This window comes from Dioscorea cayenensis, chromosome 14 (genome assembly GCF_009730915.1).
Source record: "Dioscorea cayenensis subsp. rotundata cultivar TDr96_F1 chromosome 14, TDr96_F1_v2_PseudoChromosome.rev07_lg8_w22 25.fasta, whole genome shotgun sequence".
Classification (NCBI taxonomy): domain Eukaryota; kingdom Viridiplantae; phylum Streptophyta; class Magnoliopsida; order Dioscoreales; family Dioscoreaceae; genus Dioscorea; species Dioscorea cayenensis.
The window spans coordinates 6,961,219-6,986,756 of record NC_052484.1 but is presented as its reverse complement, the minus strand read 5'-3'; the positions used below and the strand labels follow the sequence as shown (position 1 = coordinate 6,986,756).

At 34.4% G+C, this 25,538-nt stretch overlaps 4 protein-coding genes and 1 long non-coding RNA gene across 9 annotated transcripts; 3 read left to right on the top strand and 2 right to left on the bottom strand.

Annotated features, from left to right (window-relative positions):
- Positions 1-462: 462 nt before the first annotated feature.
- Positions 463-2,908, bottom strand: LOC120276407. 3 transcript variants are annotated; one of them, XR_005541238.1, is made up of 4 exons: positions 2,827-2,908; positions 1,810-1,849; positions 1,033-1,192; positions 463-719 (listed from the first exon to the last, which is right to left on the bottom strand). It is a non-coding gene; the product is annotated as an uncharacterized LOC120276407 (long non-coding RNA). The 3 variants fall into 3 exon arrangements; XR_005541237.1 differs by lacking the exon at positions 2,827-2,908 and having other exon boundaries at positions 1,033-1,258; positions 1,810-1,833; XR_005541236.1 differs by lacking the exons at positions 1,810-1,849; positions 2,827-2,908 and having other exon boundaries at positions 1,033-1,641.
- A 4,495-nt stretch (positions 2,909-7,403) lies between these two features.
- LOC120276390 (SWR1 complex subunit 2) lies at positions 7,404-14,120 on the top strand. Of its 3 annotated transcripts, none has more exons than XR_005541232.1 (12): positions 7,404-7,552; positions 8,688-8,757; positions 9,195-9,266; positions 9,436-9,479; positions 9,563-9,824; positions 9,912-9,987; positions 10,092-10,211; positions 10,384-10,452; positions 11,332-11,374; positions 13,039-13,104; positions 13,395-13,683; positions 13,802-14,120. XR_005541232.1 is itself a non-coding variant. In XM_039283115.1 (11 exons), the coding sequence occupies exons 1-11, from the start codon at positions 7,491-7,493 to the stop codon at positions 13,588-13,590; spliced, it is 1,080 nt and encodes a 359-aa protein (XP_039139049.1). In that variant the 5' UTR covers positions 7,404-7,490; the 3' UTR covers positions 13,591-14,120. The 3 variants fall into 3 exon arrangements, 1 of the variants encoding a protein (XP_039139049.1); XR_005541231.1 differs by having other exon boundaries at positions 13,787-14,120; XM_039283115.1 differs by having other exon boundaries at positions 13,395-14,120.
- An 883-nt stretch (positions 14,121-15,003) lies between these two features.
- LOC120276525 (transcription factor DIVARICATA-like) lies at positions 15,004-15,987 on the bottom strand. The gene is made up of 2 exons (XM_039283286.1): positions 15,494-15,987; positions 15,004-15,212 (listed from the first exon to the last, which is right to left on the bottom strand). Exons 1-2 carry the CDS (start codon positions 15,985-15,987, stop codon positions 15,035-15,037), a joined length of 672 nt encoding a protein of 223 aa, XP_039139220.1. The 3' UTR covers positions 15,004-15,034.
- A 416-nt stretch (positions 15,988-16,403) lies between these two features.
- On the top strand, positions 16,404-20,754 carry LOC120276474 (sorting nexin 1). The gene is made up of 11 exons (XM_039283226.1): positions 16,404-16,534; positions 16,638-16,781; positions 16,854-16,989; positions 17,985-18,118; positions 18,927-19,001; positions 19,332-19,491; positions 19,652-19,785; positions 19,895-19,963; positions 20,088-20,167; positions 20,273-20,333; positions 20,430-20,754. The coding sequence occupies exons 1-11, from the start codon at positions 16,523-16,525 to the stop codon at positions 20,637-20,639; spliced, it is 1,215 nt and encodes a 404-aa protein (XP_039139160.1). The 5' UTR covers positions 16,404-16,522; the 3' UTR covers positions 20,640-20,754.
- A 1,821-nt stretch (positions 20,755-22,575) lies between these two features.
- LOC120275361 lies at positions 22,576-24,592 on the top strand. Its single transcript, XM_039281904.1, has 3 exons — positions 22,576-22,982; positions 23,145-23,198; positions 24,084-24,592. Exons 1-3 carry the CDS (start codon positions 22,674-22,676, stop codon positions 24,315-24,317), a joined length of 597 nt encoding a protein of 198 aa, XP_039137838.1. The 5' UTR covers positions 22,576-22,673; the 3' UTR covers positions 24,318-24,592.
- Positions 24,593-25,538: the final 946 nt, after the last annotated feature.

Below are 25,538 nucleotides of genomic sequence, written 5' to 3'. Positions count from 1 at the left end.
AAACGATTGATGGTAACGTTGATAGTATAGTCCTTGTTAACCCACAATATGAAGAAGTGCGGAAATATTTTTTTCCCAAGAAGAAAAGATACCCCGGACAACGCGCCTCGACAAATTCAAGCAAGAGATAATAAGGATCTTCATGAACTGCTAAATAGACTTGTAAGTATGAAGTTTTTATGTTATAATTTAAATATATGTGTTACCACTTACGATAAGAAGTTTCCGTTTAAATATGAATGTTATCATTTAACCATATGACTTACAATTTAACATTGTTAGTTTCTATTTAAATATTTACGTTACCGTTTAAATATATATAGTTTCCACTTAACTATTTGTGTTTCCATTTAACTATATATGTTACCATTTAACCTCAGGACTATCATCTGGAAGAATGACTATGTCAACACAACATGTCACACCCACCCCTTCTATCGAGGTAAATGTGGCACCCATCAGTTAAAAACCCATTTTAACTAGAAAACTGACACACTTGAAAAACCAAATCAGACTTACAGGGCACAATACTAACTTTACAAAGTTACAGGGTTCAAATACATGGATACAATTTGCACGATTAATCCAGCATGCAGGTACAACCGCTACACAACCACGACACTGGCAGAAGAAAGAAAAGGGATCCACTGTAACCCTCAACTCAGCCTTAACTGGCTCTATACTCGCACATGCAAGCTAGTAGGGTCTTGTTCCTTCAACTGCAGCACATTCAGTTGGTCGATAGTGGCTCAATAATTTCAAATAATTAAAAATAACGTATATAAAGTACATAAAGGTCAATTTCCCAAATAACTTTCAAACTTTCACAAAGACCAGAATTTGGCAAAATACCACTTTAAAGAGCATTTGGAATATAAATTCAACAGAAATCAACATAAAATCAATTTTCTCAAAAAACACAAATTTTGTGAGAGACTGCCTTCCTAAGAGCAACAGCTGGCTTCTCCCCCTCATCATAATCCAAAATAACATAAATCTCAAATTCAATATAAAGTAATACCTAACACTCACCCAGCATAACATGGTCTAGAAATCTCTCTAAACCTTTGTCGTGGCTGCGGCTAGGTTTAGAGCTGTCAAGGAACTCATGTCCTTAACGTTGACCCATCGGTTCACCGGTCGGTGACCCCGGCTACCCGATGAACCTACAGTCAGGGCTCTGCACTCCCACCTGAACAGGATCAATAAGTCAGCCGGTCTTCCACGCCACCTCAACAGGTTGGAGGTGAAAAACCGCCTACTGCAGTAAGGTCACCATACAAACTCAACAAACATACATCTCGCAACGAGGAGTCCAAACCAGGACAAAAAAAATCAATATCCAAAATATCTGTCATTTTTCCTACGGAAATGATAAGCACAAGTGTATCCAAAGATTTTAATATAAATTAATGCACAATTTGCGAATCCGTAACAATCCGGAAATCCTCGCCTTTGAACAATAATGCTTTCAAGTATGAAATATACGCAAATAACTCATTTCAAATCCAATAAAGTCTCAATGCAGTGTAATAACCAATAAAACTTTACTTAAGCAATATAGAACAGTCATAGGCATTCTATTAGAAGAATTGCGCATAATTTAATTGTTAAAACCAGAAATACTTATACGATTGTTAAAGCATAGCAAACTGCAAATAAATATCAGTAAGCTTTAACAATATAAATCATTAAATAATATAAAATGGAATAATTAACCAATTATCTCCAAATAGTAGCTATTAAATAATTATTTAAAAATATTATCAATTAACCAATTATGCAAAATAATAGCCACTACCAACTCACCTGGTCTCCCTTAGGCTTGACCTGGAACTCCCTCCCAAGCCTGAACAACACCTAACAAAAAAACGAAATAAATGCAAATGAAATGCAGCCTATAGACAGAATTTAACCCCAAAAGAAAATACAAGAAATAAATAACTGACTCTCTAATTGGGCCCACTCACTCCAACCGGTTAAAACACGATCTTGCATAATCAAATAGGTCTCCAATTGCACTCAAACTAACTCAATTTAGGCTAAACCATCCCGAACTAACCTGAACCAATCTCAATTCCAATGAACTAAGTTCAATTGTTATACAAAGTCTCTTGAACCAGTTTGGTTCAACTGAACCCAATTCTCCTTGAATTGGTTCACCACAAAGTTATTAGCCCAAAATCTCAACCAAGTCCAAATCAATCTCAACCAACTTAACCTAGCCAAAACAATTCAAGCTCGACCACAATTCATCTTGATTTAATCAAACCTAGACCAAATCAATTCAATTAAATCCAATCACAACAATTCTCATCCAACCCAACTTCAAATTCAACCAAATCAATTAAACCAACCACTTAATTCCCAACCAATTTAACTTGATTTGATCAAACCAACTCAACCAAACCATTTTAACTCAACCAAACCATTTTAACTCAACCAACACATTCCCAACCATTATCATCACCAACTTAATCACCCAAACAAAACCATAATCTCGGTGCTACATAACTCTACAGTACTCTACAGTAAAAAACGAGAATTCATCCTCCATTTCATACAAAAATCCATCTCCAATACAAATATTTTTCACATAAAATCATCTAATATCCATTCTTCATCCTCTCCATCAATCTTTCTTCCAAACCCTCATCTTCTTCATCAACTACCAACACATACACACATCTTCTTCTTCATCAACCATCTTCTCTTTCATCAACCAACAACACCTACAAACATCTTCTTCTCCATCAACCAACCACACATACAAACATACAAACCTACACCCATACATCTCAAAACAAAATTATTTAAAACCATTACCAATCAAACACCAAGTTCCTTCTTCTCTCAAACCTCCAAGCTCCTTCTTCTTCTTTTCATTCCTTCTTCTTCTTCTTCTCCTCCCGGGTTACTGTAGCATCTATGGAGAAGAAAAACCACAAAAACTAGAAGATTCCAACCTTATCTCTTTAATTAAAAGTCTGCCAAAATTTACATTCAGTCCCTGAAAAATTAAATGTTTTACAAAAAGGTCCCTAAAAAGTCACCAATGATCCCTGAATCATAAAAATAATATTTCAAAAAGGTCCTCACAAACTATCCAACGGTCTCTAGATTATAACACAGTATTACAAAAATGTCCCTACCGCCTTCCCTTCTAGTCCTTGGTTTCTAAAAACATTTCATATCAATCCTTTTTCATTACTCATGAATTCAAAATCTTATGGAAATTTTCACACTTAGGTTCTTGTTTTTTTCCACTTGGGGGTTTTCAACAAAATTTCTCTGTAAAAAAATTTTATTGCAACTATAATAATACCCTGAATATAATTTCCTACAAGTATCCAATGGTTCAGGGTATTACACTACACGAGCCAGCTTATACATGATGCTGGATGGGAAGAAAATGGTGACAGACGATGTGATGGACACGTTTGTATGTATAATTCAAAAGTCACTGAAGAAAGTACCATATCCGTATAAGAAGCGCACCTCCATCACGGGACTACCTGCACTGTTTATGTCCAAGCAGAAAGACGCGTGTAACACGACTCTCACTATGATCAGAGATGCCGCGAGTAATCTGCATGATGTTGACATAGTCATCCTCCCAATAATCATGAATGACCACTTTCATGTGCTAGTTCTTGATAATAACAAGCAAGGATACATGCATAATTTTTCATCCCAAAGTGAGGAGTACGACAGAGACGCCAAAGACATGGTAAGTTTTTTGATAAATAGAGTTTGATAAATAGTAGTTTCTTAATCTAGATTCTAACCTCAAATTGTATATCTTAACAGCGGAGACTATTCGACTATTGTATCGATATGGAGTTTGGTAAAACGACGACTATATCGTACCCATTAATTCATGACGGTGACACCCCAAGAGAAAAACGAGGAAGTGTCAACTGCGCCGTCTATGTTATGCGGTTTATCGAATAGTTACTTGACAATGAAAAGCTACGACTACCGTAAACGGACGTCCCTTATTTGAGATTAAAGTATGTTGTCAGCATACTTATGGAAGGGAGCGTAGCCGGCATCAATGAGAAAGAAGATTCTTCGACTGGAGGGAAACATAATTAATATTGTTTTGAAATATAAAATAGTTTTGTTATTATAATTTAAATTCTATTTATTCTTTTTCACTGACTTAGCAAGTTTTCTCATGTAAATTTACTTGAGTTCATTTAATGTTGTATGCTTATTTGTATGCTTGCCTGTCTTTATTTAACTTTCAATGTTTTTAATTAACTTGTTATGTTTACGTTGAAAACAGTGTGGTCTCTGTTTAAATATCATTGTTTCTATTTAGCATTCAGTGTTCCCGTTGAATAATCAGTGTTCCCGTTTAATAATCAGCGTTTCTGTTTAACTATCAGTGTCTCTGATTAAATATAACTGTTTCTAGTTAAATATCAATGTCTCTGATCAAAGATTGACATGCAAATAAGTTTATTTCTGTTTAAATTTGTGTTTATTTACAATGCCTAGTTGCCGACAGTTTTATTACAAGATCTACGATTGTGACCGGACGCGTGGCAGCGGCTGCAACGTAACTCGCGGACCTCGGACACTTGCGACTCGATCCTCTTTCGTCTAGGACTCCCAGGTTGCCTTCTCGTGATAGGCAGATGCAAACACAATTCTCGATTGTCGTCCATAGGCTTGTCATGGTCGGTTATGGGGAAAATAGCTCCATTATACGTCAATTGGTAATTGTCAATGGTGAAGTAGCCTCTAATAAATTGATAAGTGTTGGTGTCTGTCTGCATTATTATAGTGTAAATGTGTTTGTACGGGATACCATAAACTTACCACCTACGATATGAGCAAGTTTTACCCGATAGATCTACGGAGTTGCTGCACTAGTCAATCACTTCATAACGATCATTGACACAACAACCAACATGAAGATTTTGGTTTTCCGCAACAAGTACCTCTATCTTTGAATGTATGTCGGGGCATAAGTAGGTCTCCCTATTTTCTGCAATAAGTACCTCATGGTGGGTGCATAACATACGCATCAACTTGAACCTGTATGACATAGAACACATATACTTAAACACTATTAGGCTAAGACACTGAAATTTAATCAGAAATAAACATTTTTAAATGATAAGAAAAGACATTAAGCGTTTACCTTTATAGTTAAACATAAACAATATTATGTAATCAGAAATAAACAAGTTTAAAGGATAAGAACCATTTTTAAGCGTTAAATAAAATCAACATTCAAATACCGTATGGAGTCGACCATTTTCGTCGCCAGTAAATACTGAGCTTCTTTGATCCACGCATTGATCGACTCTGCCACATTTGAATACATCTCGCCCCAACATTCACCTCTGAACAGATAATTCGACCAATGTGACATATCTGATTTATGAATCAACCAGTTATAGGTTTCCAGCGATGTGGCCTACAGTTCATTCACAGAATCATTAAATTCTTTTGCTGTAGATACCTACGCAATACGAAAGTATATGGACTAGCACTCCTCCTTCAGTGTCTTCCCAAGTCTAATATAGAAGGCGACATGGAAAAAACCATTGTTTCTATCTTTGCTTGTGGCACCCAATAGAGTACTCTGATACTTTCCAAGGAGGTGGATACTATCGAAAAATAGCAGCGGCCTGCAAGCCCTCTTGAATCCCATGATACACGCACGGAAAGAAAAGCATACACGTTTAAAATGCTCACCGTCTCTTTCCACAATCAATATGCTGCCGAGGTTTGTCCCAACCACCTTATCCAAGTACCAAAGAAACAAATCATAGCTGGAGATGTCGCTGCCGTCGAGGATCACCCTGGCATATTCTTTACCTAAACAAGCTTGCTTGTATGGAATATGGACACCATGTTCCAGTAACATGTCCTTCTGAATGTTGATGACCTTGTACAAGGGCTGTTCCTTAAGCTTCTGAATGACTTGTGCGCTTACCCATTTTTTGGACACTTTCGGATGTGACACCAATCCAATTCCACCATCGCAAGTGTGTACCGTGTGCATTGTCTTGATTCTGAAAGTATTCTATTATATTCCTTTGATACTTGAAGGTGCCATGGACAACGAACGACAGCGCATTCGACAGTCACTCGGTGTTTTTCATTGTTCATGAATTTGAAGTCAAAATTCCGTCTGATTGCAAAATTTCAAAGTGCGTCTCTGAAATTGTCAACGCCTAAAAAATATTGTCCGATATCCAACGATAACACCTCAGATTGATATGACGAGGAAGGAATGGATACGCTCGCAGAATCCGAATTCCTGCCACCACTTCAGTTTAAGCAGAAAACATCAACATTTAAAGCGGAAACGTAAACGTTTAAACGAAAACTAGAAACTTTAAATAGAATACAACCATTTTAAAGGGGAAAAGAAAAACGTAAGCGGAAAAGAACATTTTAAAGGGAAACTGGATAACTTTAAACGGAAACTTGGATGAGAAATGGATAACAAAACAAAACTTATGGTTTTGCTTTGTTTTATGCAAAAACATATTTTTTAAGTGAATACTGGATTATTTAAGAGAAAACATATATTTTAAAGCGGAAACTGAGATAATTAAGCAATAATTAACTTCTACAACTAAGTAAACATAAAACATAAAGGAGAAGAACGTTACAACGAGAAGAAATCGTTTTCAATAGGATGTGACAATGACACATCATATGCCTCAACCACTAGATCGACTGGAGCGCATTTGAAGAGGGAGTACACGTGACACATGCGCTGGAAGTCAATCTCGTTTTTATTGGACAAACCGTTTTATGTCTATCGAGTATGACAAACTTCACCCTAACACGGGAAACATCGATACCCCATCGCGCACATATCTCTGCTAATACTGATTCCAAAAAAGTCAGTGCCGTGAACAATAGCACTCGTCCCTCCCCGTTGTATCTAACAATAGCACAAAAACTTTCCATAATAAATCTGCATTTTTATAAATTATTACTCTCTCTCGCAGGATGATAAAGTGAGGGCAATGAAGAAATTCTCACCTTATTGGGCAATCGGTAGAACATGAATCGAACAGACCAAATGGGGTCTAAGGTGATGAGTCTTTCAAACTTTGTTTGAGAAAACGAAAAAAAATTGCAAAAAGGTATGCAAACATTTTGACATGATATGATTGAGCGGTTTTTTCCCACCAATTTCAAGGGAAAAAATGAATTTCACAACATGGACAGAGGGTAAAAAGCCAGTGAAACAATAATGGAGGGGCTGTCTTGGATATTCAAATTTTACAGGGGCTATTTGGGAAGATTTGAAATTTTTGAGAGATAAACAGTAATTTTCCTTCAAATAATTTACCCTAAATTTAACAAACAAAAATAAAAAGGGCCTCGAGTATATTTATGCTAATTAAAAGCGACACCCAACCAGGCCTTTGTTTTCTACTACGTCCCCGGCTTTTCCACTAACCAACTCAACCGAAGGAGGCGAAGAGGGGAGCTCGTTGCTCACCGCCATGGCGGAACCCGACGACCTACCCCTTCTCGATCGATCCTCTCGAGCAACAAGAGGGAGGAGGTACCCCTCCCTTCTTCTTTCATTGCTCTCCCCAATACCTAAAACCCTGGCTTTCGTCGAATTCCATGAAACCCTAATCTGATACTTTGCATTTTATGTTATAGCTCATAACCATTGCTTACTGGTGCGTTTTCTTTTTTTGTACGTTTTTAGAGACATTAATGGATAGTGTGCAGTGATTGAAAGATTAACTATAAAGATTGAGTTGGGAAGATTGAATTTTTAGGAGAAGGTTGTTGATGTTTTGGGGTTCCAATTTTGGGAGCCAATGGTGAACTGGGAGAGTGTTCTGTATGTCATTGTTGTGCAGGTTGTGGCCCTCTTCAAAGGACATGATGCTGATCTTGTGGTGGGTTGAGGAGTTGAGCAAGGAATGTCATGTTATTAGTGCTAGATAGGTTTTAAGACGCATTAAGTGCACTTTTGGTTGGCGAACTATAGCTGAAATTTGTTGTGGTCTCTGAAAACAAAAAATGTTTGCCTTGTTTAAGGATCAAAATTGATGTTTTTAATAAGGTTAAAAAATGCTCTCTTTTTTCATAGTATAAAGACTATTCATGTTTTCTTTTTCTTAGTTTAAGGATCAACATGAGCATGTTTTGGGTTCCTGGATCACTGTGAATATCGAGGCATAGTTCATTTGCCAAGAGTGCACTTTCACCTAATCTGAGGTTTTAGTCTCTTTTCATTAAACTGGGTTCTGTGGAGAAAATGTGTGGCTTTATCCTGAAGGTTTCTTTGCTACTGTGAACAACAGTTGAATGTGCTTTGGTGCGAAGTAAATGCATTGGTCTGTCCATAGGTCTTACAATGATAAATTGAGGCAGCCCTATCATATTCCTAAGCTATAGCCAATGTTTGTGGTAGTAATGGTCCAGCTTGCTTGGCTGCATTTTCGTGGAGCTATCAGATTTAATTTGGGTTAGTGAAATAATGTTTGGGATCTGGTCCCACATAATTGCCACACCTTTATTCTGCATATTCTATAAATTTTAATTGTTTTTATTTAGTTTGTTTGTGTCATGTAACTCCTGATTCTTTCTTCTCTTGCTTTTGCACGGCAATAATGACTTCCATTTTCTGTTTCAATATGACCTTTTGAAATCTTAATATTTTTACCTGATCTTTTTGTTAGGATGAATAAGTTGCTAGATGAGGAAATTGAAGAAGATGAGCTGTTTTGGAACCAAGATGCTCTTAAGGAGGTATTCATCCATCCTCTGAAATATTCTCTTACAATTACTGCTCATGCCTAGTCAATTTAGTAGAGGATTATGCAGCATTTTTGCTCTCAATGCTTTGAATGGTAAAATCTCAGTTAATGCACTGTTTACCTACGTTTTAGTTTTAACAAAAAATTTATCTAGATTCTTCAGAATTCAAACCTGCAGTATGGAATTGAAACCTTGGACTTTTTTTTTTCTTTTTGTGGCAAAATTTTTCATTAGTTATAATTTGTAGCATTCTATTACTCTAGGCAGTGGCAAGATATTTAGTTTCTATAAATGTTATTAGCTAATCCTTGGTCTACAATGATAATTTTCTGTTGTATTCTTAATCTTTTCTTTAATGTTCTTGTGGCTTGATATTCAGTTTTAATATTAATTGTTGATGCTGATTTATGTTTCTATTTATTCTGCAGGATGATGAGGATAATAATTATGAAGAAGAGGCGGAGGTTGCTGATGAATTTGATAGTGACTTTGATGAAGATGTTGGTGATCTTTTTTCTTTCTATGCACTGAAATAATTCTCTATATTTAAGAAAGAATGGGCTGCATAGTCCTTCAGCACTCATTCATCCGAGTGGAAAATAATTCTCTGTATTTAACATGTGCTGCTGTTAGTTTCATATTTTACCCCATTACTTCTCTTACTGCCAGGAGCCCGAGCCAGAGGATGAAGCTGAGAATATTGCAGAAGACAGGTCTTCTTACATCTGCTGAAATTTTTTCTATGACAAATTTTATGATTGGAAGTTGCATACTGATATCTTATTCCAACCTGTAGGCTCCCTGTGAAAAAGCGGTTAATATTTCCAGGGAAAACACTGGCAAAGAAGAAAAGCAAGAAGAAGGTTCTTTCTAAACTAGAAAGGGATCCAAAGGTTGATGAATCTTCAGAGCCAAAAAAATCTAGCCTTTCTGAACATCAGGACCCTCCGGAGGATTTAGAGTGTGAAAGAATAGTGAGAAAATCAACTAGAACATCGGTTATTGTGAGGCAAGCTGAAAGAGATGCGATACGTGCAGCATTGCAAGCATCTGTCAAGGTGTTCTTTTGTTATACTTTTATCTATTTTGATTGCTGTTCAACCTTCCTTTATCTCTAAATCCCGGTATGCTATCATGCGCTTTAGCCTATAAAGAGGAAAAAGGAGGGTGAGGAGAAGCGAATGACACAAGAAGAAATGCTATTGGAAGCCGCTGAAACAGGTGGAATACTTAGAACTCTTAGGCAATTTTAGATTGTGGAACATTATATATAATGATGAGAGGCCTTGGGATCATTATTTTTATGCTTACTTGTACATGTCCAGAAATTAGGAACTTGAGAAATCTGGAGCGCGTCTTGGCACGTGAAGAAGAAGTGAAGAAAAGAGCTGTTGTGCATAAAGCAGTTTACAATGGCCCTCAAATTCGATATTCATCAAAAGATGGCAAGTTTCTTTCATTCTGATCAGACCTGCAGTGGCTTTGTGGCCCTCTGAGCCATTTGGCTTTGCTTGTTGTTTCCCCTAAGTTTTTTAAATCTCTAAAACTCTGTCATGCATTCCATCTATTGCACTATGTATTCTTCCCAATTGTTTCTCCTAATTCTTGGAATTTTAGGCAAAAACTTTTTGGAATTTACCAAAGGAGTGTCATTTCACTCAGAATTATCCACAAAATCTGAAGCATGTAAGTATGCCTGTTGGATGCCTTTTTTTGTCTTTATTGTTCAAAAATTGATATAATCTTTGTTTCATCCATTGCTATTGTGCTTGCTGTGAAAATAGGTTCAGGATTAGGGAGTGACCTTGTTTGATATGTTATAGTGTCACTCTTTTTAATTGTGTGGATATATTGCCCCTCATCTCATTTTCCTTTATTTATCCTTACTATAATTTCTGCCTCATTTACTGTGGCACCGAAATAAATTCCAATAAGTAGGATGTCCAATTTTTGTTCAAGTCTAAGTATTTATATGAACAACATGCAAATCTAGTTGCTTATTTTATAATGCCCAATTTTGATATTACAAAGTGGTTGACTCTAGAACAAACTTTATCTTTTTATCTTTTTAATTTGAACAAGAGAAAATTGATCATGTATAGGCACTTTTATGACTTTTATTCAAATTAGTATCTGAAAAGTGGATTATTGCCTTGTACAGTTGCTCTCCTTATGTTACCAATTTTAAATGACGAGTAGCCTGTATTTTTGTCTTTTTTTATTTTATTTTTTTAATTTTTTTGGATCAATAACTCTAGTGCTCCATGTAGTTTACTCTTAGACATGTCTCAAATTTTATATAAATGAAGAAAATTAATAGATTTTGCAACATATGATGAAAACAAATCAATATTGAATGGATGCATGAACCTGTTACCATGGATGGCTTCAGCCTAGATGTTAGTTGAATTGACCCAATTCCACAATATCCTGTAGTCCATCAGTTGCTACTTGCTGGCTTGCTTTTTAATCCTGGGAATACATGGTTGGTCATTTATAGCATTCTTGTCACTGTTTATCATGTTTTGTGGTTTCTGATAAGTTGCACATTTATCTGTTCTGCAGATCCTCAAAAAGCAGTTTGTGCAGTGACAGGACTGCCTGCCAAGTATGTGTTTTTTAGAATAAAATATTTTCTTCTAGTACCTTGTACTGTTTAAGTTAAATTTGTGCACTGATGTTCTTTGATGAGTTTTTAAACTCTTACCGTCCATTCTCACTAATTATTCATTGCATATGTCCTTTTACTTAGGAATGTTAGGAGTATCTTGAGTAGGATTATGACCATTTTATCTAGATTTTGTAATTATGCACATCCGGTCTTTTACTTGGTTTGGCCTTTTGTAAGTATCGGTCTTTTGTGATGAGATTGAAACAGTTAAGCGTGGGGAGTAACTAACCTTTATTGGTAGGGTACAATCCCCGCAAATAGTAACTTCAAAAGTTGAAAACCTGCTATCAATAGAAGCAGGCACCAGCCCTCCAAAATAGAGAGATTGTTACTTTTCAATTAGTCTTTCAAGCTCTAGATTACAAGAAATGACGCAACATGAGGATTCAAAACTGAAATCTATGTTGGAGAATATCCCAAAGGATTTCAATGTCGTTGGCCAAAGAGATGGAAATCAATTCCCAGCTAAAAACATTGGCCTTTGTTCTGATTTATTGTTGCTTATTTATGATTATGAAGGAAACCCGAAAAAATTTGAAGAAAAAAGTCTAGAACAATACCTCTTAATTTCTTATAACAATCAGCATAAATCACTAAGGAAAATAGGAAATTGCAAAATAAGACTCTAATTAAGCAGATAACTCTAGTGATAAACTCCAACATTAGTCGGATCAAATTAAGACTTCTTTCTATAATAAACCTTGAACTGTTGAGGATAATCCAATGTCTTATCAAATCTTAGACTTTTGATTAAAAATTTTAATGTGTGTTCTGTCATCATTTTGGAATTGTAGATGTAGGACATTTTATTGGGTTTGTTTCATTGATTATAGATCTTGTGATGCATTTAGTGTTAATTACTTGATGCCATTGCTAATTACGTCATATGGGCGTGCAAATAAGACACGTTTTTTACTTTTTTACTCTTGTATCTTGACCTGCATTAGTAGGCTTGTTGGTCAGCATTCAAGGTGCCATGTTTCATCCTTTACTAATGACATGAAGCTGGAAGCAGAAAATAGAAAATAATGGCCTTATTCTTGAAATTCAATTTTCCAATAACCAATTTTGTCCTTGTCACACTAGGATTAATCATCTCTTATCTTTTTATTTGCCATGTTATGCAAAATTATGCTTTTGAAGAATGCCAAAATTTTACCTTTTTTATGGAGTGTCTTAGACTTGAATAGTTTGTCTTTTTGAATTGTAATTCTTATTTCGGAAGAATTACATAACCCTTGAAGAGCGCGGGCAGCAGTTGTTTTCTTGTTGTCAAGCTCAAAATAAAAAATGCCTTTAAATTTCTTTCATCAGTTACTTTATTGTATTCATTGGTTGCTAAATTGAGCTGCAATGTACATAGTTAAAGTTGTTGAACGATCATAAGGAAAACACTCAATTTTGGTTAAATTTATCCAAATACGTGGCCCCTTGCATTGCATGGCTCTCTTATTATGGTCCAATTAGGGTGCAAATTTTTTTTTTATTTGATTAGGTGGGCTTGTGAAGCAGAGAAGCAATTATTGGAAGTACAATTTTCTTGTCAGTTAGTGGACATCTAAGTAATTTTATTAATTTATTGATATATTCTCTTCCTGCAGGTATCGTGATCCAAAGACAGGACTTCCTTATGCATCAATAGAAGCATTCAAAATAATACGTGAACGGTAATCTTTTATCATCAAGGCGTTGTAGGTCCTATTTCTTGTCGATTTATATTTATATTTAGATGAAGTTATTAGCACAATATCTCTCTTGGTAGCCATTGCCTTGGTTTTCACATGACACCTATCGTGATTACAGTATCTTACTATACTATACACTCATTCGTAATGACCGGATTTCATGTCACCTTGCTTGGTTCTAGGATGCCTTCCAATGCAATGCATGGACTATTCATATATAAAATGCTTCTTGTGTGAAGATCAAATTCATACATTCAAATTTTTTTTTGTAGGTTCTTGAAAGAGGAATCTGACAAAAAAAAGAGGGTAAATTTGCATACGGGAGGTGTAATTGATTCAATATCAGAGCAAGGTTTTGCAACCAAGAGAAGAAGATCAGAAAATGGGAAAACCGCCCATGAATCGGATTTTAGATTAGGAGCCAGGTTTCGAAGAATACCAGCCCTCGAAGGCCTTGATCTCGATTGACAAGCACAAATTCGTGAATGATCTGTCTAAAATTTGGCATACAAATGCAAGTTACACAAGTGCAGCGGACATGGCGATCTTGCTTGTGTCGGAGTAAGGCTTAAATTGGTTTAGGATTTTCTTTTGATGCAATATTTATTCTTAGATTATTTTTTTTCCTTAACATGCATTTTGATTATTATGAATCTATTTTTAGTAATTGGTGCTATAGGGATCAAGGAATTGGAAACTCCATTTTGGATGGAGAGCTATTCAGAGGCACCATTCTTGCAGATAGTCTGATGAAAATTCAGCTTGTTAAGGTTTCAACTTAAGAGGCCCCATTTTTAAACTTTTATTGTTAATTAGATTATTTTGGCATTTAGGTTGTGTATGGTGTGAGGATAGATTAACTTGGTGTAGATTGGGTTAGCTCAAAGTTATTTTAAACCTAAAATAGTTTGGTAAAATTGCATGTATATTGTATACTCCCTTGTAAAACATGAAATTGCATTTGTAAAAAGACATGTTTATCCTCTGTTTTTTTTTAATTATTTTTTTCTTGAATATATATTGATATATATTGCTCTCTATAGAGAAGTAGAGGTTGAAAGTTGTAACATTTATAGTATTTAAAGGAAAGGTAAGAAACAAGGAAATTTTATTTATAAATACTGCCTGTAGTTTGTTATATACAGAAAAAATGTTTCATTTTTGAATTACTTATTTTTTTGGTACAATATATTGGTTAATCTATTAATGACCAAGTAAATAACTAATTTATCATTCATATTGAACAAATAATGTATTTGCCTGTATATCTTTATGAATCTCATATTTTTGAGTGTATATGATTATGGTTAAGGTTGAGTTAATAGATTTCTGAATTTATCAATCTTTCTTTGACTCTATTTTATCGCATGAGTTGTTTTTGAGATTTATTTTGTCAAATTGTTTTAAGAATGTGTGATTTTTTTTCTTCTCTTTATATTGATAATATATGTATCTTTTTCATTATAAAGAAACGTCTATTTATTTATATTAGTTTAGTAATATTTACATTATTTTATTTGAAAATTATTTCTGATGTATATATAGTCATGGTATGAGCAAATATGTAATTTACCAACAAAATTTTATAAAAAATGAAAGAAGTAATTAAAAGAACTTAAACCCAAAGAATAAAATATAATAAATCTTTAACTAAAAGCTCCCAAATTACACTATGTCAGCACCAAAAAGACACTGAATAGTGTAAAAACACAAAAACATAAAAGCATTATAATGATAAAATGTTTAGCAAAAATTAAAACAGCAGGTAAAAAAAAGTAAAAAATAAAAAATCTTAATCACCTCTCAAAGTTAGCATTGAATTTGATTCCCAATTGAAATTCTATTAACTACTAAAGTATATAACACTACTTTGCATGGATGTATTTAGAGTGTTAAATTTTTTACAAACTAATTAACACTCAGTAATGTCATGGATACTTTTCCTCTTGGATTTCTTTCCCCCGGATGATCTAATAAAGAATTTCTGTGCATGACTTGCCACTTGTGATGGAGTCCTAGTTTTCACAGCAAATCTTGATATACTCCTCCAATCTCCTTTCCCAAACTCTGCAAGTCCTTTCAGAAAAGCCCTGCATTCAAATTATACCACATAAAAACCATAGACAGAAAATAAACTCAAAGCTTAATTGACATAAAATAACATATCTTGTCAATTGGAAGAATTTGAGAGTAAAATGAAAAGAAACTCAAATTCTACAATAAGCAATGTGATAGTTTCATATCAATTTAGATTTAAAATTGAATGATTTGAAATGCAGTGATTGTTTAGAGGTATGAAAAATTTGTCAATTTTCTCTTGAAATAATACTTACAGTATAACAAACAAACAATTAAATAAATAAATACTTACTTGTGTTCTTCTTCAGACCAAGGATTGGCTCTCTGTTTCTTGTTCTCAACCTTAGTTCTTGAAGAGCTTGGATTGCTACAGTTCATGCTCATCAAACCACTTGCCAATGGCTCTCTGAAACCCTGATTCACTTCATTCACATTAACACCACCACCACCATCATAATCATCATCATCATCATTAACATCATCAACATCTTGACAAGCTGGAAATTGAACTGCCCCTGCTTCAATTGCTGCTAAATCCAGTGTGAGTTCCTCATAATGCTCTATTACTTCTTGAACACTTCTCCCTGGCAATTTTGCTGCAATCTTTTCCCATCTATTTACTGTCTCCCTTGGATTATAAGCCAGTTCCACTTCAAACATCTTGTTTTCTTGACTACTCCAGATTGAAGAAGAAAAAGATGTTAAAGTTGGAGCTGCTGTTACTGTGACATTGTCCGAAAATTTTGGTTCAGTGATGACATCTTGGAGCTCATCTCCAGGCAACATCTTTGGCGCTTTAAAGAGTGGATCAAGTCTCAAGTTTGGTCTTTTATTTGTTTCGTTATTTCTTTTTAACTGGGAAAGATAATAAACCTTTGAATTTTGAGATAAACTTGAAGTCCAAACAATGTTCAACTCTGATAAGGTTTTGAATTTATAATCTTGTTTTAAATTTTAATCTTGAAAGATAAATTGCATATACACTCCTGAAGTATTTTAATTTTACAGAAAACTGCCTCTTTTTTTTTTTTTAATAATTACACGAAGGATAAAAAAATAAAAAATTAATGTTGAAGAGGAGAGAGAGAGAGGAAATAAAAAGGTGATTTAAAAAAATACAAAAAAGGGGGAAATTACACGGATGTGTATCCAATCAAAATCAGCCACGTGGCGATTTAATTAGAAAACGACTCCAACGGCAACTCGTTCTTGGAACCAGGGTTTTGACTCGGCGCTACTCGCGAGCTCTCCCACTCTCTCTCTCTCTCTCTCTCTCTCTCTCTCTCTGTCGCAGCTTCGCAGGATTTGGGGAAAATTAGCCATGATTTCTACGGTAATTTTCGATCCTAAATCTCCTTGGTCACCATCGATCCATGGAATTCTAGGGTTTCAATCGGATTTTGATGAAAAAATTCCTTTTTTTTCCTTTTTTGCAGCAGAGGAGCCTCTCGGGGTCTTCATCGCAAAGCCCAAGATCTCCCTCTTCTCCTTTGGAGCCGTTTCTCTCGGTTTCGGTCACTGATCCCGTGAAGCTGGGAAATGGTGTCCAGGCCTACATCTCTTACCGCGTGATCACCAAGGTCTTCATCGATCTCTCCTTGTGATCTTTTTCTTTGGTTTTTTTTTTTTCATGATTTTGAGCTGTTTTTCAGACTAATTTCCCGGAATATCAAGCGCCGGAGAAGATTGTGATCCGGCGGTACAGCGATTTCGTGTGGCTGCGTGATAGGCTTGCAGAGAAATTCAAGGGGATATTCATTCCTCCTTTGCCGGAGAAGAGCACTGTCGGTAATATGATGCAAAACTGTGATTTTTCTTCTTCTTCTTCTTCTTCTTCTTCTTCTTCTTCTTCTTCTTCTTCTTCTTCTTCTTCTTCTTCTTCTGTATTTAATTCGAACTATTTTGCTTGAGTTTTAAATATAATTAGTAGAGATCTGTGGTGCGTTCTGCATTTCACTGCAATTTCTCCGCTTTTGCAGATTATAACAGCTTTGGTGATATAATGGAGAACTATGAATTATTTCTTGTGTTTAATGTCAGATATTTGCTAGACTTCTGGAAATCTTTGATTTTTGTTTTTAACGAAATTTGGTTGAAATCTGTTTTGCCTTTCTGTATTTTAGTCCAATTCTTCCGTTTTCAAAATATAAATATTTTATATTGAATACAATCCTCAATAGTTTGATGGTTTGGTGTCAAAATTTAAGTTTGAGATATTCATGCTTTGTTGTGTATATTTGTCGAATGGGGCTTCTCAGATTGTCTTCTGTGTAGTATAACATACTTTTATAGTTTCCTTTCTTTGTTACAAACAGGCTGAGCAGTGATATTGGGTCATTATATAAAGCGGATTTTGCGGTAGAAGCCAGGCGTACTTAGTGAACGTTGTAGAAATCATATTTCATGCTAGACAGTATGTGGCTTTTAACTATATATTTCTATCTATTTTATTCATAATTGTCCATATAAACAAAGCCTTTGAGGGCAAGGAACATAAAGTTATCCAATCTTTATCGTAAATGCAACCATTACATTCTGTTCAATTTGCATGTTTGGCATTTGGGGTTTAGTTTCTAAATTGCATTGGTATTGTGCTCTTCCTCTGATATAGGCTTCACTATTCTATGGATGTTATCTTGGTAAATAATCAATTCGATGCTCACTAACTATTGGTTTAATTGGTGTGCATGAGGAATTGGTCTTTGTAATGGCAATATATTGTTTATGTCGTTCAAGTTTCACTTTAGAACTTAATCCTTTTAGCTTATTTTCTGTGTCCACAGAGAAATTCCGGTTTAGTGCTGAATTTATTGAGATGAGGTGTCAGGCTCTGCATGTGTTCATAAACAGAATAGCTTCACACCCTGATCTTAAGCAAAGTGAGGATTTACGAACCTTTTTGCAGGAAGATGAAGAGGTAAATTTCTCAAGAGACTGCCTTTTTTAAATTGGACTTTCAATGTATGAGTTAAAAACCTTAGATATGAATGTTGTTTTGCATCATGTTAAGCTCACATTAATTGCCTATTCCTAAGCACAAATACCAAATGTCTACATGAACCCATGCTTAAGCATAATTAGGACCTTTATTCTTCTATCATGAATCATCCTCAGATCTTCTGTGCAATTGCATCCTGATCTCTTTATTTTGCCATACTCTGAAATGCCTTCGACGCACAATTGAAACTTACCTGTGTTTGCCTTTCTTGTTTGTGCACTTTCACCTTAATCTCTAAATTTACAGCCTATTGAACTATACCTATTGTCAGCATCTTTTTGGGTTGTTTCTACAAATATACTAGTGACTCGTGTAAAATTGGTACTCATTCAAAAGACCCATTCTAAAAATATTTGCTAAGACATTGGGTCAAGTTTTCAAATAACTGCTAGTGAGTTTTTGGTTTGAAGTACATACTGAGAATTTTGGGAATAGAGGTTCATTTTCTAGTTGCTCATCTCAGTGGCGTGTGGAGATATATTTGGTTGGTATAGTTGGTTTTACTAGTTCGCACCTCTATAAGATAATCTAGTATAGTTGTTGCCCTCAAAACTACATTATACCTACAAATCTCCATTGGCAGCGATGATCTTCAAAATTCATAGTGAATAACATTGATGTGAAATGAGTTTAGCGGGAGTTAACAGTTTTAAGTGCATGTACTTTGTTTCTGAACAAACTTAAAGGTTGCTTACAGAGCTGGCTTGAGTCTCTTATTTTCTTGCAGACAATGGAGAGAGCAAGATCCCAAGAGACTGGTATTTTCAAGAAAAAACCTGCAGACTTGATGCAATTATTTAAGGTATATGATGTTCATTTTTTAAATATTAGATCATCTTTTATTCATCCACATTAACTTAACCTATATTCCTGTAATATATCATTCTGCATATACAGTGTTTTGTTTCGTAGTAAATCTTGCTCAGAGAAATGATGTCATAATTCTGTATTGCATGCTATTTGAATGTGAACTGTTGAAGTATTCAGCATGTATTGAATGCTTTTATTTATATCGCATGAACTTAAAAAATTATCGTGATTATTTCTTTGGTTCTTGAGATTGGCAATTAGCTCCATTGCTTTTCTTTGGGTGCTGGCAAGAGAAATATGACCAAAAATCGAAATGTTTCAGGATGTACAGTCAAAGGTAAGTGATGTTGTCCTTGGAAAGGAAAAGCCTGTTGAAGAAACTGATCCAGAATATGAGAAACTAAAAAATTATATCTTTGGTTTGGAAGACCATCTGGCTGAGGCACAGAGGCAAGCTTTCCGTCTAGTGAAGCGTCATAGAGGTACAGATGGTTCTAATGCATTTGTCTTAAATCCTTTGTGAAATTTTCAATTTTCATTGTCTGTTGAGGTTTCTAACTCATTCTGCAAACATTTCATGATTAACCTGAGATTATCTGGTATTCATTGCTACCCGTGTTCTAACGTTTTTTCTTTCCTCAGAGCTGGGAGATTCATTGGCAGACTTTGGAAAAGCTATCAAACTGTTGGGTGCTTGTGAAGGAGAATCTCTTGGGAAGGCATTCTCTGACCTAGGATCAAAGTCAGAAATGTTATCAATGAAGCTGCAGAAAGAGGTACATAGTAACTGGGCTATAATTTTGCAACTTCAACGTTTTTGTTGCCAATTTTCAAAATGAAACCTAGATTTGTGCCCTGTAATTTTTTGCACCTTTTTTCAAACAGGCTCACAATCTTCTGATGAACTTCGAAGAACCGTTGAAAGATTATGTACGAACAGTTCAATCAATAAAGGTCTGTTTATTTGGGAAATCTCATTGTACTAAATGGTTATAAAATGGAATTCTTGAAGGCCAATTTCTATCCATGACACTTGGTTTCTTGCTACTAAATAATAATACGTCTTGTTCTTTAACAGGCAACAATGGCAGACAGGGCCAGTGCTTTCAGACAGCAATGTGAATTGGCAGAGACAACCAAGTTGAAGGAGATTAATCTGTATGTGATAATCTCTTTACCTTGCTTAAGTGTTGTCTATTGTTACTGTTGTTCATGCATGTATTTTTTTTTGTTTTTGATTGCTGACTTTTAATCTTTACCCAGAGACAAGCTGACACTTATGAGATCTGAGAAGGCTGGAGAAGCAGAAATCGAATACAAGGAGGCAAGTTTTTTCTTCTCAGTATCTACAGCTTCCTCTTATAAATTCTCAAAATTCCAGACCCAGTTTTAGCTTATCATTAACATGTGGATAATGCAGTTGAAGGCAGAAAGTGAGGAGTCAACCAGAAGATTTGAGACAATTGTCAAGTTAATGAGCGAAGAGATTGTCCGGTTCCAAGAACAGAAGACTGCAGACTTGGGACTTGCGTTCCATGAATTTGCCAAAGGACAGGCAAAGCTTGCTAATGACATTGCCAATGCATGGCGGAGTCTTCTTCCTAAATTAGAGGCTTGTTCATTAGCTTAGTTAGATTATTGTTATAATTGTGGTCGGAATTGGGTATGTTTGAACGTCAGTGAGATCTGTATATTGTGTTTTTAAAGACATTCAATCCTGTTCAGAATTAGACATGATTTACGAATGCAAAGAATTGTGACATTTGAGATCTAAAATCAAATGCTCATATAAGATTTTGCTTTATTTGTATTATCATTGTGTGGTTGTTTTAAATTCTATCCATTTTCTCTTTTGGAACATTTTATTTTTTGGTTAATGTGATTTTTTTTCTTACTAAAGTCATCGGGTTCTTAACAACAAGCGGGAAAAACAGGCATATATTTACTGATTTATTCTTTGTGATCATGAAAGCATGTATTTCAGTTGCATAGAAGCATTTTTTTTCCCTCCAAGATAAGTGGTTATGTTGCTAAAAAAGATAGAGGTGTGCACAAGTTTTGGTGAACGACTAGGGACAGGGTTTATCCACACATTGATGCTAAAATCATTTGCACACAATCACTTTTTATATTCTCAAAAATGTGTCCTCACTCATGATTCGAACTCTCACATTTATGAAAAATTTTAGTGAGAATCTGGTTATCAATAGACCATTTAGTCATTGATTATAGAAGCATTTCTCAATTTTCACAAATAAAGATCAGACGTGATAAATGACACTAGTCCTGCAAATTTGGTGTTTGCTTGTTGTGCCGGTTTTATCTAGAACGTTCATGTATTCCACATGAACAAAATGAATGTCAGTGGCATACTATTCACCTTAGCTATTGAATTTTCAAAATATTTAATATGTTATTGGTACTCATTTTATTTTGTTTTGTTTCCGTAACTAAGACACATGATTATTTTATTCATTTAAAATGGATAATGATTCAGCTTATTAAACTTAACTCATCATACTTTACTAATCTCATGAATTAAAAAAAAATAAATAAATAAATAAATATTTTTTTGTAGGTCCTAATTCACTAGCTTTTTAAGAGGCCTAACATTGTTGTATAATCCAATGGAAAAGCACATGAGTTCTATACAGATGGTCGGGAGTTTAAATAACTTTTCAAACGTAATATATAATGTAAATAGGGGTGGACATAGGTAGAAATTGGGTCGGATCAGATGCTAGACTCAAATATCTAACCCATATATTCGAGTTTAAGTGTGGGCACGTATTCGAGCCCAAAGGTGTTTTGATCCAAACCCCGACCCATTCGATTGTCATTGGGCTAGGGCTCAACTAACCCGATCCAAAAAATAATTAATTTTTTTATGAAATAATTGAAATAACTAAATAAAACTACTACTTCTAACTCCTAAAAATTTTTTTCAAACATTTAAAAATACTACATGAGTATTATAAATGTTTACTCTTTTTCAGCCTATTCTTATTATATATATATATATATATATATATATATATATATATATATATATATATATATATATATATATATATATATATATATATAATTATATATATTATAAATAATATATGATATATATATTATTTATTTATTCGGGTCGACGGGGTCAAAATTCATCCGACCCAGCCCACGAAATTCAATCAGTAAAACGTTTTGAGTTTAACCCGGGTTCTGCTAACCTCTAAACCCGGGCACCAGATTTTTTTGGGCTGGGTTCGGGACAACCCATGGGTCGCCCGGCCCATGTCCACCTCTAAATGTAAATAGTAATTTATCAACTTAAAAAAAAAAAGAATCATAGGCTCTGCTCTGAACTAGTCTGGAGTGAAATATTGAGAGTTTTATAGACTTTTCCTGCCTAGTATATTTTACAAGTTGTTTATAAGTGAGCTAAACTTGTACTGCTTGATCTAACTCTTCTTAGTACATAAATAATTAGTTTGATTGATAGTGATATAACATGCTAAACTGATCATATGTTATCAACCAGTTTTGACACCCAACAAGGCACCCCAAAACCCTATCCAGACTCTAAATCAACCACTCATCCAAACCTACACTCATCCACAAACACTGAAACAAGTCTAATAGAACCTCCTCCTTCTCTGACAAGACCTCTTCAATGGCAGCAACAAGGCCTCTCCTCCTGCAGCTTCCAACCCATAACACAAACTCACATGTCTCCTACTCCATTCCTCAACCCTTCACCCTTCCAAACCTGATCAAGTTCTGTGGCCACCACGCATCACTCAAACAACATAGAATCTCCAGCCTAACCTCCCCCTTAATTATCCCTCCAAGAGCTTCATCTTCTTCACCTGACAAGGGATTAGTTCCATCTACTGATGAAGATGAAGATGGTGTTTCTTTGGGGACCATGAAACTTCCACCAGATGTTGACATTGCTAGGTTTGAAACCTTGCTCTTTCAGGTGATCATATATATATATATATATATATATATACTTCTTCACTGTCTCTCTCCTCTCAGAATGTGTTGCATTACTCAATGGAAAATTAATGACAGGCATTGTTGTTGTGAAACAAGTGTTGAAGTTATCTGTTTCTGACAAGGGATTTGTGTTTAATTACAGTGGGCTAATAGTTTATGCCAGGGAGCTAATCTGCCATTGCCTGTACCATTGAAGGTTGGTGTTATCTGTTTATTGAGCATGCCTTCTTTCTGGTTTACTATAATTCATTGGTTCTTTCTAGTGGCATTTATTTTTCATACTTAAATCATTTTAGTTTTAGTAATTCTAGAGTTGGTATTTTATTCATAAGTTAAGGGTTTGAATATGTAAATTGTACATATTTTGAAAAAAATATTGATAGATGAATGAGTAATTTTTTCTTGGAATAACGGGGTTAAATAAATAAATAAATAAATAAATAAAATATCTTGTATGATCTAGAAATGAAAATTACTAGTTTAATTTCTCTTGACCAAGTAAATCTACCTTTAGTTTTTTAAAAGAGTTTCTTTGACACCTTATACTGCGCAATAACAAATATATATATATATATATAACATAAGAATGCATTTTTATTTTCTTGCTGAGTTATATCATTATATTAATTTTGCTTATTTAATTCTAAAATAATTAAATTAGATTATTAAATTAAACAGAACTCAACAATCCCCTAAATTATAGAGAAAATATACACTTTTCTTCCCTACTTATTCAAGGCATTTGTTTTTAGACTTTACTGTTTTAATCATTAAACCTAAACAAAATTAATTTGTCAAAATATGTTACGTGTTTGTTTGTAAATATGTAATAGAATTCACATAAAACTTTATGGTACACAGGTGGACAAATTCATGTTCTTTGTGCCATAACAAAAGTTTCTACTATTGGCTATTAGCTGCTTAATTAACACAATAACCTCCACCTCCTCCAACTCTCTTTTTTCTTTAAATATGGATTATTTAGTTTTTTTGGTTCTGGATAAAATAATGTTAAAAAAAAAAAGATTCATATGGCCAACCCCGAATAATTGAGACTAGCGGTTTATTGTTATTGTTGTAGGTGGACAAAATAGAAGGAGGAGCAAGACTAGGGTTCATAGATGTTGATGATGGAAAGACAGAGGTGAGAGTATACATAGATTGCTTGGTCTTTGCAGCAACAGAGAACTCTGGTCCTCTGTTCAGGGCCATAAGAAATGGACCCTTCAAGCAACAAGCACCCCCTGGCGAGCCAAGAATAATGAGAAGCCTTCTACAAGCCCTACAAAAATCTATTGAGATTGCCCAACTTTGATTGGATTGGCTCTTTCCTTTTCTATGCTCGTTTTAACTAATATGCTTTTTTTTTATTATCAATTTTTATTTCTCCCTAAATACTCCTTTTTTTTTTTTAATTTTTTTTCTCCCCATTATTTTTTATAGTGAATTTTATACATGATCAAACAACTGTTTGGATTTGGAATGTAGTGAACATTCATAAGGTAAGGTAAGGTAAGGGAACGTAAAGGTTGAACTTATATCTTGTTTGAGACAAGAGTAAATTAAATGAATGTTATGTACCTTTTTGTATTTGGATTGGAGGTAAAAGAAGGTAAGGGTTTGTGCTAATATTATCAAAATACCCTTTAAGTCTCAAATATTATATAATGAAGTTTATGCTTGATGTTTCTAGTGCTTCTAGTGCTGGTTATCCTAAATTAAGAAACATAAAATAATATTACCAAAATAAAATGCTTACCCTATGAGAAATAGACTCAATAAAAAAGAATATTACTTGTTTAATTGAAAAAGTAATAAATAAAAAACAGTATTCATTGTTTCACCGAAATAAATCAAAATACACATACATAATGTTTTATCACAATAAAACAAACCGGAATAAATCAAAATACACATACACATTGTTTTATCACAATAAAACAAAATACATATTCTTTCATTAAAATATTCAAATTACACATTGTTTCATCAAGTTAAAACAAAATACACATTGTTTCATCAAGTTAAAGCAAGATACACATTGTTTCATCTATATATTTAAAATAAAAATCTTTTACAAGAACAAAGTGAAAAAATTACCAGCAACAACAACGACCTTATCAAACTTGAGCAGCATAGTTATGTTGAAGAACACCAACTGATATCCAACTTGCAGAAAAACCCCATGCTTTGTCATACAAACCACTTCAACAGCAAAAACAACACAAAAACAACACAAAAACAATGATAGATAAAATATAAAACAAGAAATTATAGTGACAAGAGCAGTGAAGGCAAGGAAATGGGAATCAAGACTGGTTCCTCCCATTGCTTTTAGTTTGTGATATGTTTAATTTGTATTTTGGAAATCCAAAGAGAATGTTATGGGACTATCAGTTGTTGGAAATAGCATATTTTCAATATTTGTTGGTATAACATACTACTAATTCCATTATCACATTGAACATGCGAAATTCATTGAACAAGTAGTCATGTTCAGCTGGTCATGTCCAGGCGATGAATTCCAAAAATCACA